Source organism: Calliopsis andreniformis, chromosome 4 (assembly GCF_051401765.1).
Source record: "Calliopsis andreniformis isolate RMS-2024a chromosome 4, iyCalAndr_principal, whole genome shotgun sequence".
NCBI classification, from domain to species: Eukaryota; Metazoa; Arthropoda; class Insecta; order Hymenoptera; family Andrenidae; genus Calliopsis; species Calliopsis andreniformis.
Genome location: NC_135065.1, coordinates 12,759,416 through 12,776,794, shown reverse-complemented (window position 1 = coordinate 12,776,794; position 17,379 = coordinate 12,759,416). Strand labels below are relative to the sequence as shown.

The following is a 17,379-nucleotide window of genomic DNA, read 5'->3' as shown; positions in this document are numbered from 1 at the left end:
ACGTAGATATATGTCTTTGTACTACCCTCTCTCTTTACAACAATCTTTTGCAATTGTTATTCAGAACGAAGAGTTCATTCACATTGATTAATAATTCACGTGCGGGTTTATGTTTTTATCAGTTTTTATATGTATACTATCTTCAATCATTCAGTCAGTGAAATTCATGTGATAATTACATGTTATGGGGAATGAATGTTTTCAAACACTATTTCTATAAATAATGACATAATATTATTATACAATTTATGTGTGTTAAATAATGAACTTTTAAAATATACATGTATCTCCGTCTTTACCAAAAGTGTCAAAAGTAGATACGGTTTTTCATTTTTGTTTATATCGTTTATTTATAAAATTCATGTTATCCGATGCATTACCATTTTTGCTTATAATTTTTATTTTAAAATTTCAAATTTCGATTATAATATCCCGCCATGATTAGTTCGATAGTTTGCGCGGCAACAAACTGATGACTGACGAGTTTCAAATTTCGCTGAATATCACACGTGTTTATCTTCGAGTCTTCGAGTAGGTTAGTTGTGTACTATGGAGTATAATTCCGTCTTGTAGTAGAGTTAGGTTTCTGAAATATATTTGGATAGAGTGTTGGAAAATACATACGATGTAAAATATTTGAAGTTGTTCTAAATTCTTTCATACAGTAAGTGTGTAAATCCTTATTTTCCTTGAAATGTTCTAATAATAAATCTCAGTGTGCCTTTTGTTTCCGATTTTCAGAATTTGATACGGTTTATATAGTACTGGCTTTAGTATTCTTAGAGAATATTATCATAATCGAGAGTGCAGTAAGATATTAAAACTAAAACATTTAAAACTAAATCATTTAATTTAACTATAAGAAGAACTACATGTAAAACGTACACACTAACCTTTGAATCGTAAAAAATGCGAAAATCTACAGTTAAAGATAATCAGAAATACGAAAATGTTGAAACTACAATCCGAGCATTATTGCTCTCGCGAAAAGGAAGCTGTACATTAACGCAATTATCAAAAGATTATTATGAAACAGAGGGTGAACCTATACCTTCATGTGACCTAGGGTACCGTTCTCTATTGCATCTTTTACAAAGCATGCCAAAATCTGTTATGATAGAATGTAGGAATCAGATATATTACGTGAAAGGTATTGCTTCTGAAAAGACCAAACATGTTAGTAAATTAGTAGCAGGTCAGAAAGATCAGAAATTTCCAGTTGGAAGAAAATCATTTAAACCGAGTCATTATTACCCAGTTACTGTGCCTCAAAAAGTTCACATACCAGCAGAGCTATTAACTATGGTAATTACCTTGGTTAATGATCACCCAGATGGCTTGAATAAAGATTATATTCTTCAAGCAATACATTCACATATGCCTTTTACAAATATTTCTATGAGTGACATGGAAGAACAATTACACAAATTATCGCACAAAATTTATCAAACACATAATAAGATTTATCCAATTGAAAGTAAGCAAAGAAATTTTAATTCAAAACCACCAATAGTGACTGCAAGTGGGGAAGAGGATTCAGAGGATATATTAGATTATGAAGATGATGATTTTAACTTTGTGTCTTCTAGTCAAGTGACTCATCTACCTGATACAAAGACAGCTACAAAAACTAAACCAACATCATCTTTTATAAAGGATACTGTATCAAAGTGCCATGATCAGAATATAGAAAATACAATCTCAAAGCATAAATCAAAAGAACAACCTGACCAAATTAATTCATTGAATTTACACAATTATAAATGTAATGATCAATCACAAGCTGAAACCCAGATTGAATTTAATAATAATGTAGAAAAAGAAAATTACTTTGATGGTAAAAATGTTGATATACTTATAAATGAAAGAGTTAGATTTCGTTTGGAAAAACTTATTCAAAACCATCCTAATGGAATTTGGTGTGCTGAACTCCCAGAAAAGTATTTAGAAGAGTATAAAGTTTCTTTGAATTACACAGAACTTGGTTTTAATAGTGTTAGAGAATTTGCATCACAGCTACCTCAAATATTTCATTGTATACAACCTAATGATACAGGGGACTTCATGTTGTACTCTGCAAAAACTGAACTTCCACTAAATAAACCAAAGGACAAGCAAAAAACTATTAATCTTGCAGAATTACATCATATATATGAAAGAGATGATGAAACTGAAGCACTTCCAACAACATTGGTAACTAACACTTATCTAAATAAAGTAATAATATTTTTTTTAATTATTTACACAAGTCTAATGTTTTTCAATATTTAGTCCATTGATACATGCAAAAAGTTAATACCAGATGGTATAGTAACCATAGGAGAATGTGTAGGTCAAATAAATGTTGAAGATTTAGTAGTCAATGAAAAGCCTTACATAGAAGTAGTTGTTGTTGAAGTATTCACACCATCATTTTTTTGGATACAACTTCGCAAAAAGCAAAAAATATTCAAAACATTTATGGATGACTTACAGTATGTATCATTATGTTATGTTAGTAATGTATAATGTAGTTTCTTTGTGAACAATATTTACATGAATACTATATCTTCTAGTGAGTTTTATTCACGAAAATCTGAAGAATATGTAATACCTCCTGTTGTATTAGAAAAGGGCTTGAACTGTGCATGTATATATAATGGAATATGGCACAGGGGTATAATAAAGACAGTGAAACCTGATCTACAAGTTACTGTAAGTACAGAGTGATATGAATCATGTTCAATTCAATATTAAATAGATATTATTAATATCTATTTATTGCAGGTGATGTTCTATGATTATGGAACATTGAAAACATATCCCCCAGATGCAATTTTTTATTTACATCGAATGTTTTCTTCTATACCAGCACAAGCCATACCATGTGGCTTAATTAACACAAAACCTTACAAAGGATCCAAGTGGTCTCGTAGTGCTACTCATCATTTTGCAGTAAGGACATCGCAGTCACCTTTGGTCGCGACAATAGCATCAATTAATAAGGAGGTAAAAACAATATATACTTATATATTGTGTAATTAAATAAAAAATAATTATACGTGTTGAATGAATTATTAATTCGTTACTTATTGTTTTTGTAAATAGGATAATTCATTAATGGTAACACTAACTGACACACTAGAAGACGAAGATGTACATATCAATGATTGGCTAGTTGAACAAAAATTAGCGCAACATGGAAAAATGGTTTGTACAAAAAACAGAAACTTTCCATTTTGTTATTACTTAGAATGTCAAGAACGCTTTAAACGAATGTCTAAAAAACCACCTTTTTCCGAGAACTCTTCCAACGATAACGTAGCACTATATGATTCAAATACTAACTTGAAAATATCTACGAATTTTCATAAAGAAAATTCAATATCGCATAAAACACAGAAAAAATATTTACAACTTCTTGAATTTTATAAGTCTTCAAAAAGCAATTCTACCGAGGAAAGAACTTGTTTAACTTTTAATTCAGAGAAACGATCTTCAGGAGAACTAAGGTCTATACATGAAAAATTAGCAAGTATTAAGACAACTTCTGATTTTAATACTAGTAGTAGCAAAGAATTTCATAATACAGGAAAAAATAATAACATATTCGATAGTTCTTCTTCTTCGTTTAAATGTCCCGATGACACAGCTAAAAACAACATTGCTACTGAAAGTAATGGATATGATATTCTAAAAAAATTCAGCTATATTCCAAAGTCGTATGCCTATCATTTTCGTATACAAGATCCGGAAGAAGAACTAGATAGAATGAATGAAGAAATCCATATTAATAGATATCATAAACAGAATGAATTGGAAGAAGTAGATTGGTCTGTTATAGATAAAAATATGGAAGAAAAAGAAGAGCGTGTACAGCACCAAGATGTAATAAAAACTTATAAATCATTTCCAACGAAACGAAACAATATAACATTGGCTGAAAGTTGGTTTTTAAAAGCAGTACGTAATAATACTAATTTTGCTTCGCGCGATGAAGATATACGTTGGTTACCAAATGGAAATATTAGTGAAGTAAAAGATCCTTCTCCATTAATATTAAAGACTATCAAAAAACGCGCAAGTAGTAACTTAAATGAAAAAACAATTGCCATTCCTCAAAGAGCACTGGAAATATTAAGTGAAAAGGAATTGTCTAAAAAATCTCATGAATTATCGACGAATGTATCTGAAAATATAAATGAAACACGATCAACCATTTCATCAGAGGGAGTTAGCAGTGTAACTGCTGATAATTCAAGTTACTCAAATAACGACGATACATTTAACATTGAAACTACTGAAAGTAGTTCTGGTGATTGCCAATTAGAAAATCATTATGTATTTATGAAATTAAATGGACCTAAATATGAACTGTTAAAGAAATTATTAATGAAACAGAATTTATCAAATAGTACTTCAAGTCTCGATACCGACGATTTAAGTCAATCAAAAATGTCTATATCTTCTGAAGGAGACACTTGTAACCCAGATAATAAATCTGAGCAGGATTACGAAAATTGTGTAAGCACTGACGAAACTATATCGGACAAATTTAATTTTGAAATGCAAGATAAAGATTTATATTCTACAGACACAGAACAGATAAGTAGAAATACAATGGAATCAGATATGAATGACAAAACCGAATCATATGACGCCCTAGTATCACCGGAAGTATTATCAGCAGAAGAATCTACATCGATTCAACCCGTATTATCACAGCAATCAACATTAACAGAAAAACCAGTGTCAGTATTAAGAGTAGCATCAGAAACAGTACAAGAAACGTTAAGAGAAGAAGATTCAGAATTAGTAGAAGAAGAAAATCTCTCATTGAGAAAAGAAATGATGGCAATGGAATTAGTACCAAAAACAGAGTTATTACCCCCTAGCAGAATAGATGATATATCCAGCATACCTGTTTTCAATGACAATGATTTAGAATCAGAAGAAGAGGAATGGGATGTAGTCATGTCACATTCTGATGTCTACGACTTTCTCAGGGTTAATTGTCCTTTCAGAAAAAGTATTGAAATGTATAGTCAAATGGAATCTAATACATCCTTACAAATAGAAGAAGTAAACAGTTCAGATTCGACTGAAACTAGTGACGTTTTGGATGAGAAACATACAAATAATATTGAAAAAAGTATATGTTCAACAGATAAAATATTCAATAATAAAAAACAATTAAATATTGGAATCCCAGAATCTGAGATACAATCTGAAGAAACTTTAATAATAAATAGCGAAAATAATTCTTCAATTAAAACAGATTTAGTGCCTTGGAAATCAGAAGGAAAAGCAAAAACATTAGTAGAAATGCTAAAGAAATTAAAATTACAAAATAATAAAACTAAATAGTACTGTATAATGCGATCTATTGAACAGCAGGTGTAAAAATATTATTATAGTTCGATGATCATGTACAGTTTTGTCTAATGCACTTTTAAGGTTGCAATAATGCAGTTATTTTAATTTTTTTTTTTTTCTGTTTTTTATGTGTATCTACTAAAGACCAATTCAGTTATATAGTGCTACTATATACAATTAAACCGTGCTACCGTATGCGTTAAGTGCTTAAGATTAGAATACTATATATTTTTATAACATATAAAAAGAAATTATTTTTATAATTTTGGGAAAAATACGACCTTTATGTTATCATGACATTTGTATTACATTTGTTATACGTAAAATAAAAGCATTGTAACAGAAAACTTAATTGTGTACTCTTTACTCTATACCAGCATTTTTTATTGTATTTTATATTGATCTCATAAAGTGGTAATTTTTCCCAAACTGATATTTCGAGTAGCAATTAAATAGGTACATTTGTTTCTAAAGCTGTGTTTACGGAAATTGCAAAGTAAGCCTCGTATGTATAGAAAAAATATACATCATTTTTTTACGTACTCCACAAGGAGGCAACGCTCGTCAAGGCAATCTTGTCTCGCAGTATCCGTTCATAGCATTAAAATAACGCTTTATTTGATCTCCTCGTTTTTTTAATAGGGGGATAAAGTTGATATGAGTGATTTGTTGCTGTACGTTGAGGAGAACTTAATCTATTCACCAGAGCAATGCTATGAAGAAGAAACCCAAGAATCTGAAAGTGAACAGAAAACTATGGAAAGCATTGCGCCCTTAGTATCACCACAAAGTACGCTAAATAATAAAGTGTTTAACTTTTCTTCAGAACTTTCATTATCTGAAGAATCGCAAAAATTATCTACAATTGTGGAAGAGAATTTACAAAATCAAGTTCCAAATAATTTGTCATCTACTAGTTTTTCTTTAATAAATATAAACACAAATCCACTTTTGCAAGATAAATCTACATACAATGATACTAAAGACGAATTAACTCCAGAAAAGTTTATGGAATTGTGGAATGAAAATTTGAAATTGCAGATGCAGATAACTGCTACATTTCATATGCTTTTTAATAAAGTAATGAAAAATTCTCAAAAAAGTACAAATGGTGAATCAGATAAAGATAATAAACTCTATGAAACCATGAATAATATGTTTATGTGTACAAGGAAAGGTATGGAAACTTTAGTTAATTTTGGTGCTGTAAATGATTTCAATACAAAAAGTAGTGATACAAATAATGATTTTATGAAAAGTGACTATTCTTGTGGAAATCCTGTATTTCCTACAATAAATCAACAACAACCATTGCATAATTTCACTGACAATGGATATGTTAATAATCAAGCTAATTTATTTGAAAATACTGCTCAGAAGTCAGCCTCTCATTTGAATTCGACGTATACAAATTATTTTATACCCATGGACAATAATGTTGATGCAGCTAATCAACATTTTGTAAATAAACAATCAGCAAGAAATGAAAGTTATCCTTCACAATTTGGGAAATTTAATACAGGATTCAACATAGATAATTCAATGTCTGCAGAAAGATCAGATAGTAATGAAACACCTTTCAAAGAAACTAATCCTTTTAGACTCAGTCTATCAGGCAAATTACAGATATCAGATTCAGACGAGGAAGTAACTTGTTTAAATTCTAACACGGTATCAGCCGCTCAGAACGATCAGAGATCAATTTTTGAACATAATCCAATGACTTTTCAGGAAGACAAGACTCCCAGTATTTCGAAAAGTCTGTCTGAAGAAATATCATTCAATTTTAATCAACATCTTTTTACTTATGGTTCGAGTAACATGAATAATATCAATGATGATATATCTAGACTAAACACACAGTCTCAGCCTGTTAATTATACGTGGGGTATAGACAATATTACTAATAATATGTCCAAATTTACTATTGACAATCCATTTTTAACAAACGACATTGATCAGACGGCGAAAACGGAAGATTATACTCCGTATTTTACAATGAATTCACAAAAACATGTCGAGAAACAAAATACTGGAGAGAATATTTTCAATTCTTGTTCGTCACAATTAAATGACTCTTTCCTTAATCACAAAAAACAGTTCATAGCAAAAACAAATAAGGCAATGCAAATAGACACAAATAATACCGCCAATTTTAATCCATATTCATTCACAAATAGCAATAATTTCACTCTTTTGAATGGAAATTATAATTGTAGAAACATAAATGATAATTACGTATCTTCATCGTGGTTACCGATTAATAGTTCTCCATCATCTAAATTAATAGATAATACAAATGTTGATGAGGGATATCTTACTCGTCCATCTACTTCACATAATTCATACAGATCATCCCCATTAGTGCAAGCAAACAGTGAAGTAGAATATAGCCAAGAATCATTGAATAGAAATCCAGGTGAACCATGTAATATACCGACGAGAATGTGGATGAAGTCGATCGACGAGATAAATACTGTTCAATCCGAACTTTGGAGGAAACATTTCCCAAGCCAGAAAAATGAATATACAGAAGCACTATACGACGGCAGTAATCAGAATACAGTAGAAAACGTTAGTGCGAAAGAGACAACTCATGTGAAACAGACAGGAACTCATGTTAATGTTAATGATACAAAAGTAATAAATAATTTATACTTGAAAGAAAACGAATTTAAAAATGCTGGATATATGCAAAGAGTCGATTCAGTTAGAAATCATTTGTCTTTAAATAATTGTTTATATGATAATATATTTTTTCATCCAGTCGGTATGTTCTACTACATTTTTCTATTGAATAATATTATATTTCATTTCTATGTAACTTTTCCTTTCTTTTAGTACTACCTAACTGTGTGATACACACATTTTATTACAAAGAAGAAGGATGGATATTAATAGATGAATTCATTAAAACATTTACTGAATTTGAAACAGTTCAGTACATGATGAATTTTCTACATATTCTTCATATACCTATATCAATTCAAGAAATTGATAAAAATCAGTACTCAATTAATGTTTTAAATATGGACGGGTAAGTATTCTAAAAGTGGTTAAAATATCTTTTTATGAAAACGATGTAATAAATATCATTCTTTGCTTTAGTGTCTTCCTAGAAGAAACGAATTTTGTTATGTATGAATCTAAGAATCTGCAATTGATGCCATTAAAGACGATGCTGAAATTATTGTATAAACTTAAAATTCTTTCTCGGCAGGAGATAGACTGTGCTCTTCAACAACAAGTTCAAGAACAAGTTGTAACAGGGTTGCATACGTTTATACTTAGTGTAAGTAGTGTTCTATCACTAATATATTTTTTAATATATTTTTATATATATTTTTTTCTATTTTAGTCAGTCATTCATGCATATGGACGATTCAAGCATTATATTGACAAAATAAACAGTTAAAAACAATTGATTAGAAGTTTCTTAATAATTGAAGTTTCTTTCTAAATGAGTGAAAAATGATGCGTGATAATTAAAACATATAATACTTATGTTACTTTAAGTTCTATATTATACTTCAATATAAGTCATAATATAAAAAAAGTATTTTTGTGTTTATATTAAGAAATACTATACTTAAGTGCCATATTATATGTCATGAATATTTTGAAAGCTTTATTTTCTTTTGCGTCGCTGTTTTGTTCAAGTAAAAAAATTTGAACTAATTCATCATGTGAAGTGTTTATGCTTATATGTACAAATATTAAATAGATATTTTTTCCTAACCCATCGCCATTTTTTTTAAATATTTCATTTCTGTGTAGGCTTATTTTTACAACGTAATTGTCACGTTGATAATTAATTTGAAACATATTAAACGTACATCTATTTCAGTAAATTAGTAAATATTAAATAACAGTATGAATATTTATAATAATATTTAAGTAATTATAAAACTTACGTTCGAAATACCCAAAGAAGTTTAAAAACGATAATCTACTTAAATTCAATATTTGTACGACCGGAAGTCAGAACTGCCCTCTAGCGTCAACTTATTTTAACTCATTCGATAGTACGTAGAAAACAATCGTAACATTGCCAATCGAACTGTGTCGGGGTGTCGAGGTGCGTTTAACAAGTGATTTCGTTCACTTCAAAATTAATACGACAGTACGACGTTAATATTTTTGTGACAAACAATGGCGGGTGGAGACTCCCAGGAAGAAAAGCTTACTGGATTTGCGAAATATTATAACAGCGTTACCGATCGCGGTCGGGCAAACGTAAGTAACCTCAAAATGTGTTCGTCGGTTTACGACATTATTAAATTTTCTTCTTAGACACTTTGAAAATCATACCCCTAATATTAAGTGTTTTAAATGTGTCACTTTTTTATAGGTTGCAAAAGTAACGTACGCTGGCGTCGCTCTCCTAGCCCTCTACCTATATCTGAAACCGAAGAAGAAGGCTCAAAACTGATGCCGAGATGAACGCTTATAGACGTATTATGTAATAATTTCTGTACAGTAACTTTGCTCTATTGAGAAATAAAGGAAGGGACCTTTTCTGGATCGTTCGTCACTGTTGTTTAGTCGTTTATTTTTACGACTCCGCGCGCATGGAACAGTTGTGTAAGATGTAATATTTAATGTTTCGTTACCAGCTCTTTATACGTAGGGATTTCGTTGAGTTTTACGCGACAACGTTGAATAAACGAATTGACAAACTTAGTAAATTACAGAAATGAACATATATTCTTGGATTTTGTGTTGGTTAAATTCGTGAAATGATTGTAAGTGATATACAGCAAGGAAATAAAAAGTAAAGTTTATTTTGTCATTGATTTTTAATTATTATTATTGTTAAATGAATTTTTTAATAGGAGCGAGGTAGTCATGGTTCTGGCTGAAAACGAAGTTTTATTTTTATAATTGTGTATTTCTTATTGGCTATACATGTATGTGTATGTACACATATATAGTCACAAAGATATAATTCCATAGAAATTTAATGACTAGAATATAATATATATTCACATAATTCATATAATCTTATTTTATTATATATTTATGAGAGCGTTTCTTTTCCCTCTATGCTAAATTTTGATATTTATATAGTAAAGAAGATAAAATTCCAGAAAAAAATTTGTCTGTTCTTGATGAAAGAATTTCTCACATTTAAAATTTAGTATCTAATAAAATAATTAGAGTATTTTAAATTATTTTCATATTTACAATTCGTATATTACCTATGCTTACTTTTTAATGTTTAAATTTACACGTGTTTTTAACACTGTATTTGATGACGTGAAAGGGGTAAATACGAACGTTCATTTTTCGATCACATATTCGCAATTGAAGAAAGCTTGTGCTTCAGAAACAATATAAAAGAATCTAGTCTTAAGAGATCTACTTTATGGCTTCAGGTACACGTTTGTATTCCTTTCTGAAATGCTAAGGTGCAAGTAAGTTGTTAAAATTTTAGTCGCGCTATATTTCTATCTTGTATCAACAAAAATTCTATCAGCGTAGTACACCTTAATATTTCAGACTAATAGGCATAAGTGTGATAAAAAGAATATAACGATTTTTCGCGCCTTAATGGAAGTCCTAACCAATGTCTGACGAGAACGTTTTTATTCGTTTCAAATTTGAAAGAGTACTAGGCGATACCTATCGTTAGTACATAATATTATACAATTTGTGAAGTGTCAAGAATTGAAAAAATATGCGCGTAAGTAAAAATTTAAATTAGTTCGGTTATTTTTTCTTTCCTAGTACATATTCTGGATAGAAAATCGACGCCATGAATTCGATTATGATTACAAATTGAAATAAACCAATAATTTTCGATCAAAGTCGATAATATTAACATAGCATGTGTAGTTTGTGAATGGTATGGTATTTACAGTTCATTAAAAGTATAATATCCAATAAAATTATAATATGGGTACCGTATTTGTACACGAAACATATACGTTTTACTTGCGTTAAATAGTTTCATGTCCGTATAAGGTAATCATTCGTCCTACATCGTTTTATATTGTAATAATGAGTTTCAGGTAACCTAATTCAACTCTTTATCACAAAACTTTTTTTATTTCCTTTGAGAAACTAATATTTCGATTAATATCAAATCTCATTCAATGACAAGATTTACTAAATTATTATCACAATTAGAGCTCTCAAGAATGATGACCTTACACTTATGTATGTATAAAGAAACGCATATATACATATGTATTTGTTTCACTGCTGAAATGCTTCGTATACATTATATGCACGATGAAGCAATTATTATACAATTCGTACACGCACATCGACTAAAATGCATCGCATTTTAAGCTTCATCAATAATTAAATGACACTAAAGTCCTGACGAATGGCGCACTATTGCGTTAGATTTGTTCCGTATGTTGACTTTAAGAAAAAGTATAAAGATTCAGCGTAGTATAAATGAGATGAATTAAAAATATCTGCTTTCCAAGAATGAAATTACTCTTGAATGATTAAGAGATTCATAGAACTCCTAGACCCGATCAAACATTTAATTCTAGAATATCTTCTTATTTTATAATATGATAGATGAATGTAGGAGCGTACATTTTTTAAGTATAGCCGGTTGACTTATCAAAGTTAAATTTATTACAGAGTAGAATCTACGTCTTTTTTATTCCATCCATTGTGATTACTGGATGTTCTAGATACTTGACTGGGACTTCTGACAGGGCTTCTCGCAGGATAGTAAACGCATGGTCCCGGACTAGCGGGTCTCCCTGACATCTTCACACTTTGCCGCATACTACCGTTCGAAACGTTATTGTTCCTACTGATAGTACTCGATCTGTTCAAGTGATAATGTCTGATAGAGTTCCTGAGTTCTATATTGGTCATATTCGTAACGATCGACTCGTCGTAAGTTTGGAATTCGGGACTGTCCCTGCCTTGCCCGAATAGCCTCGAGTTGCAAAATAATTTTAGGAATATCCTCTTGAATTTTCTACCGAAGATCACGTAGATAATAAAATTAATGCTGCTGTTAATCGTCACTAGGAGGTTTCCCGTCTGCACTAGCCAGAGTGGTGGTTCGTTCAAGAAGGTTTCGTAAATATTCGAAGCGAGTGGTAGGATATTACAGACGAGGAAGACGATCACCACGCAGAGTAGCATCGTAGCTAGGCCGATCTCTCGTCTCTGATGTCGGGATAATTGTTGCAAGTCTCTGTTTGCCTTTCTCACCTGGAATCAATACAAGGTTTTAATTAGTTCATATCTAAAACTGCATTAATTTACTTTTTGAGATTTTATTTTATTTTCAAAAAACTTTTGTCTATTGTATGTACTCGAAAAATATTGCCGCGATAAATTAGCCCTGTCATTGGGAAGAAAATCACGAACGAAACAGGGAGAATAGAATTGGACGCGCGACTCGCACGAAGAAGTTCACCTTGGGGGATTGTTTTCCGTGACGACGGGGAAAAAATTTCTCACGCGGGCCATGGGATACCCTACGAAACCGTGAAAAGATTTATTTAGCAACGCGCCATTTAGGAAATTGCGTCGGTGAAGTGAACAGAACAAATTGTACTATATACTTCTGTCAATATAGCAAAAAGTAATAAAACAGGATTGTCGTTTTTGTGGGCAAGTATTAATTTAATAAAATGGTTCATGTTTTTGTCGAGAAATTAATCATTTTGGTTGTTTCAAAATATTTTCAAGATATTTATACAAACTGGCAAAGAGTAAAGTAGCAGAAAGTAGAGCGTTACTTAGAACATTTCCCTCTTTACTTCTGTAGACTATGGATTTTGCTCACCCGCTGATAGATGGCCGCATTGAAGATCACCAAAGCAAGAAAGGGAAACAGATAACAAACGAAGAAGTACATCCAGTGTACATAGACAGTGACGTACAAGTTGTTGTTCCTCAAATCCGCTGGAGTCAAGCAGTTCACGGTGACATTGTATTTCCAGTGAACCTCGGTGTAGGAGTCTATCTCCCAAAATCTGTTGAGAGTAAAGACGAGATGATATTGTTGAAATATTATTTCATGCTCAGTAAGCGGACCACTCACTTTGGTAAATTATAAATAAAGGTGAATATCACGATAACCAAGACAGCCAGTTGGGCTCGGCCGTAGGTACAGAAAGATCTTGCTTTCAGAGGATGACAGACTGCGATGTATCTCTCCAGAGTCACTGTCAGAGTCAAATACACCGTCGCGATTTGCGCCATACACGACAATGGGTAAAGAAATGGGACGATCTTTGGATGGACGATGAACTTGTAATTGAACAGCAGTCCCGTGTACGTGTAAATTGCAGGTAAGCCATAAATCAGTATCTGAAAACGAAGAAAAAGTTGAATTTTCGATGACCAACGTAACAACGTTTGGTGGAAGTTCGGAACGAAGTTGGATTAAAGCTGCGACCCAGCGGTTGAAGCGAATCCGTCGAATCCCTAATTGAAAATCTGGATTAACGCGATTCGGTTCAGCGAAATCTCTCTGAATTTCCCCATTTAGCGTTCTCGAATACATGAATCGTGTTAGAAGCAGCGGTTGATAGCTGTTCGAGCAATAACAGCGCATTCAACATCGAACACCCTCGGGGAGTTTGATATTGACCTCGGGAAATTCATTTGGCGATCAGACCATTGGCGGTTTTACGTAACCCGAGGATGGAACGGCGAGATATTTTCTCTGGGTAAACAGCTAGCTCTTTAAGGTAACTAGGTACTTTATATTAGCAGCTAGTATCTTAATCACCATCGCTGAGACTGATAATTTGAAATTTACTGAAGAGCCGAGGTGTTTAAGGGTTACAGATAGTTTATTTAGGGAAGATTCGCTTGATTCTCGACGTTATCGTTCCGTGCAACGTTAGCAATAAGTAACTTACAGTCATACGCAAGAGTTAACATTAATTCAAGCTTGTTTCGCTCCGAGTTACAAGTTCCTCGAGCTTTCACGTTTGACTACAGTAATAAATTAACGGAAGCTTGTCGTCGCGTGCATCGAAGTACCTATGCCCTCGAGGGACTAGGTGTTAGTAGTAAATTCGTTACGACAGAACACTACATGTTTGACCAACATTCGAGCGACAACGAAACATCCTTTTGCATATTTCATTTATTCCTTATGGTATCCTATTTAAGATGCCATTCGATTGCAACTTCTGAGTTCACCATTGAGACAATAACTTTAGGGATGCAAACATAATAAGTTAATAAACTTACCGAAATAATGATCAGTACTGTGTCGCATCTAGCCAAGCCAATCAATAGGTAATTAATCGACGATTTCATCTGAGGTCTCGATAATATGATCATCGAGATCGTGTTACCGAAAATGCCGAAAAGCCCAATCAAATTCACTAATATGCCATAGATAATGAAATCGAAGAGACCGCTTGAACTAATATCGTGTGTACATTCGAGTAACTCTCTCACGCTAGTGGTGCTAGACAAATTTTCCGATAATTGAACATTGTAATAGTTAGATGCGTTTAAGAACTTCGGACTTGTTTCCATCGTTTCGTCTTTTCGTTTGCTTCTTCATTAGGGTTTTCTAGACTCCTATCTCAATCTCATGTCACCATTTTTGGATTTTTTAGATCTAGTTGTACATAGTAGATCTGGTAATTTTTATTGGTTCCTTGTTCAGTCTTTATGAGCTATTACCATGAAGAAGATAATTCCTCTTTTCTTCGTTGCTCCACTTTTTGGATTCCCTTGTAAAATCTTTTAAGAATCTTGAGATTTTCGAAAAAATTAGAATTTCAAATGTTCCAGTTTGACTCCCACTACCTTTTGACTTTGTGAGAGCCAAAGACGAATAGTTCCGGTACCATGACGAACACTTTATCGACGCTTAAAAGTGCTATCTCGTTTTCCGCGTTTCTGCTCGTCCCCAAAGCGCTACCGAGTCAATTTCAATTTGCCTAATTTCAATGGAACTTTCGGAGATGTACATTTGCGATTTGTCGCGGTTACGCAGTAATCGATGATTCGTTTTTCCTTAGGAAATGTCTGTCGAAGCTTTCCAGAAATCTGCAATGAAAAAAATATGTTTGTTAAAAATATTATATAATCTATTATTAAATATTGCAGGAAGTATGAAATATTGATGAATAAGAAACTGCAAGATAACTGTTAATAATTTGTATGAATTACTACGTACAATTGTTATTAACAATTTGTCTAACAAAAATTGTTGATCCCATGAATATTTTACGAAATTTGTTAATTTTTCGCAAGTTATTCTTCGTTCGATTCATTTCGCAATTTCCACCACCGAAGAACTTATTTCATTGGTTCCCCCACTTCTGATCAGAGGGTACATATACCCCTGGAGGACTGAGACTGTCTCACTCGCGCCGGGGCCACCGGTGGCTTCGGATGGGACAGGCCCTTCTCCTGGCCCTTCTCCTGGCCCTTCTCCTGGCCCTTCTCCTGGCCCTTCTACTGGCCCTTCTACTGGCCCTTCTACTGGCCCTTCTACTGACCCTTCTACTGATCCTTCTACTGATCCTTCTACTGACCCTTCTACTGACCCTTCTACTGACCCTTCTACTGACCCTTCTACTGACCCTTCTACTGACCCTTCTACTGGCCCTTCTACTGGCCCTTCTACTGGCCCTTCTACTGGCCCTTCTACTGGCCCTTCTACTGGCCCTTCTACTGGCCCTTCTACTGGCCCTTCTACTGGCCCTTCTACTGGCCCTTCTACTGGCCCTTCTACTGGCCCTTCTACTGGCCCTTCTACTGACCCTTCAACTGACCCCTCAACTGGCTTTTGGTTTAACCCTTATTTTCACCTTTATTTTAATTCTTATTTCAGCCTTTATTTTAACCCTTGGTCTAACTTATATTGTTTAACCACAGCTTTGAACATTAGTCATACTCAGAAGACGTAAAAATGAATTTTTCGGTATTGTAAACTACGTGTCTCAAAATCCTATAAAATGAAAGATCTATTCTTTTTATAATCAATGTATAAATCGAAAAACTTTAGTATCGCTAACTCTCTTCAGGTGGCGCAGAACTGTTTAGAACTGTAGCGCGTCGAATATATTCAGATCAGTGAGTTTATCTTTCTCAACGGGAAATAATATTAAAGCGCGACGCGTAGAAATTGTTGTTAGAATATTCGTCGAAAGGACAGAAGACTTTATTGACTTTCCTCGTATCCAAATATCTGCGCCGTGATAATTGTGTTTAAGACGAAGGTATTAACCTCGACTTTACTTTGTAAACAGTCGAGAGCGCGAGCTACGGAAGCTACAACATAAACAGTGTCCGCTACCTGTGGATCAGTGATTTACTGTTCCTCGTACAGCGTGGACCGAAATTTTCGCCACTAGTGCATGACATAAAGAATCTTTAACGACAAAGTGCAAATATAGTGTCGCGTGTGAACATGAAGCTATGCTACGTGTCGTGGATACTGGAATATTTTCTCTCTGCCATTGTTTATCTTGGACGTTGATCGAACTAGAAAATCTACGACATTCCTGGAGCACACGTGAGTCAGACATTTTCAAAAATTTATAACCTTACAGAATCACGCGTCTTGACAGACGCCATTGTTATTTGTCTGAAAGTAGAAACCTTGTCATTTAACGTGGCAATTTGTATTTCTCATTTGCTCGTAAATGTGCTGATTAAACAATTCATTTGAAATGTGGGTACGTGTTTAAAAAAGCGAAACGAAGATACAGAGGGCAGTTTGTCGATGCTAGTTCGATCGAGCGATCGTTTTCGTGCCATTTACGTCGTTCCAACTGTTGATTGGCACGTTTCGAGCTATCGTTAATTTGTCCTTTCCTAATTTCCGCGTCGTCGATTTTGTACACGAAACGAATGTGGCTTCCCTCTGTGATACTACAACAATTTAACGCATTCTCTGCATCGATATTTTCAGCAGTACCTGTCAAATGTCGTTTACATTCGAAACACAAACAACTCGTTCGAAACAACGACGGCCATATTCGCGGATAATGATTACAATAGAATCTCGATTAACCGTGCTTCAATTATCTATAGTCTCTATTGTTCAAGGCTATTATT

General features: G+C 33.0%; 5 protein-coding genes across 7 annotated transcripts; 3 read left to right on the top strand and 2 right to left on the bottom strand.

Annotated features, from left to right (window-relative positions):
- Positions 1 to 305: 305 nt before the first annotated feature.
- LOC143178290 (uncharacterized) lies at positions 306 to 9,520 on the top strand. Of its 3 annotated transcripts, XM_076376830.1 has the most exons (10): positions 319 to 664; positions 742 to 2,193; positions 2,272 to 2,474; positions 2,556 to 2,694; positions 2,767 to 2,988; positions 3,088 to 3,189; positions 5,998 to 8,125; positions 8,197 to 8,392; positions 8,464 to 8,647; positions 9,382 to 9,520. In XM_076376830.1, exons 2-10 carry the CDS (start codon positions 910 to 912, stop codon positions 9,448 to 9,450), a joined length of 4,527 nt encoding a protein of 1,508 aa, XP_076232945.1. In that variant the 5' UTR covers positions 319 to 664; positions 742 to 909; the 3' UTR covers positions 9,451 to 9,520. The 3 variants fall into 3 exon arrangements, with proteins under 3 accessions (XP_076232946.1, XP_076232945.1, XP_076232944.1); XM_076376831.1 differs by lacking the exon at positions 9,382 to 9,520 and adding an exon at positions 8,714 to 8,994 and having other exon boundaries at positions 306 to 2,193; XM_076376829.1 differs by having other exon boundaries at positions 319 to 2,193.
- On the top strand, positions 3,217 to 5,674 carry LOC143178291 (uncharacterized). Its single transcript, XM_076376832.1, has one exon. It carries the CDS (start codon positions 3,256 to 3,258, stop codon positions 5,344 to 5,346), a length of 2,091 nt encoding a protein of 696 aa, XP_076232947.1. The 5' UTR covers positions 3,217 to 3,255; the 3' UTR covers positions 5,347 to 5,674.
- On the top strand, positions 9,397 to 9,884 carry LOC143178294 (ATP synthase F(0) complex subunit k, mitochondrial). The gene is made up of 2 exons (XM_076376836.1): positions 9,397 to 9,591; positions 9,707 to 9,884. Exons 1-2 carry the CDS (start codon positions 9,508 to 9,510, stop codon positions 9,785 to 9,787), a joined length of 165 nt encoding a protein of 54 aa, XP_076232951.1. The 5' UTR covers positions 9,397 to 9,507; the 3' UTR covers positions 9,788 to 9,884.
- Positions 9,885 to 10,207: 323 nt separating this feature from the next.
- On the bottom strand, positions 10,208 to 15,232 carry Fmrfar (FMRFamide Receptor). Its single transcript, XM_076376833.1, has 4 exons — positions 14,548 to 15,232; positions 13,385 to 13,653; positions 13,127 to 13,316; positions 10,208 to 12,546 (listed from the first exon to the last, which is right to left on the bottom strand). Exons 1-4 carry the CDS (start codon positions 14,839 to 14,841, stop codon positions 11,953 to 11,955), a joined length of 1,347 nt encoding a protein of 448 aa, XP_076232948.1. The 5' UTR covers positions 14,842 to 15,232; the 3' UTR covers positions 10,208 to 11,952.
- A 7-nt stretch (positions 15,233 to 15,239) lies between these two features.
- On the bottom strand, positions 15,240 to 16,211 carry LOC143178545 (uncharacterized). Its single transcript, XM_076377268.1, has 3 exons — positions 16,190 to 16,211; positions 15,491 to 16,116; positions 15,240 to 15,360 (listed from the first exon to the last, which is right to left on the bottom strand). Exons 1-2 carry the CDS (start codon positions 16,209 to 16,211, stop codon positions 15,584 to 15,586), a joined length of 555 nt encoding a protein of 184 aa, XP_076233383.1. The 3' UTR covers positions 15,240 to 15,360; positions 15,491 to 15,583.
- Positions 16,212 to 17,379: the final 1,168 nt, after the last annotated feature.

What these genes read in the sequence shown, in the direction of transcription:
- LOC143178290 (XM_076376830.1), top strand. Translation starts at nt 910, where the DNA reads ATGCGAAAATCTACAGTTAAAGATAATCAGAAATACGAAAATGTTGAA. An exon ending in ACATTTATGGATGACTTACA is followed by an intron (nt 2,475 to 2,555) that starts GTATGTATCATT and finishes TATATCTTCTAG; the next exon opens with TGAGTTTTATTCACGAAAAT. An exon ending in AACCTGATCTACAAGTTACT is followed by an intron (nt 2,695 to 2,766) that starts GTAAGTACAGAG and finishes TATTTATTGCAG; the next exon opens with GTGATGTTCTATGATTATGG.
- LOC143178291 (XM_076376832.1), top strand. Translation starts at nt 3,256, where the DNA reads ATGTCTAAAAAACCACCTTTTTCCGAGAACTCTTCCAACGATAACGTA.
- LOC143178294 (XM_076376836.1), top strand. Translation starts at nt 9,508, where the DNA reads ATGGCGGGTGGAGACTCCCAGGAAGAAAAGCTTACTGGATTTGCGAAA. An exon ending in CCGATCGCGGTCGGGCAAAC is followed by an intron (nt 9,592 to 9,706) that starts GTAAGTAACCTC and finishes ACTTTTTTATAG; the next exon opens with GTTGCAAAAGTAACGTACGC.
- Fmrfar (XM_076376833.1), bottom strand. Translation starts at nt 14,841, where the DNA reads ATGGAAACAAGTCCGAAGTTCTTAAACGCATCTAACTATTACAATGTT. An exon ending in CAGTACTGATCATTATTTCG is followed by an intron (nt 13,654 to 14,547) that starts GTAAGTTTATTA and finishes CTTCGTTTTCAG; the next exon opens with ATACTGATTTATGGCTTACC. An exon ending in TTTATTTATAATTTACCAAA is followed by an intron (nt 13,317 to 13,384) that starts GTGAGTGGTCCG and finishes TACTCTCAACAG; the next exon opens with ATTTTGGGAGATAGACTCCT.
- LOC143178545 (XM_076377268.1), bottom strand. Translation starts at nt 16,211, where the DNA reads ATGACTAATGTTCAAAGCTGTG. An exon ending in GACTAATGTTCAAAGCTGTG is followed by an intron (nt 16,117 to 16,189) that starts GTTAAACAATAT and finishes GGTGAAAATAAG; the next exon opens with GGTTAAACCAAAAGCCAGTT.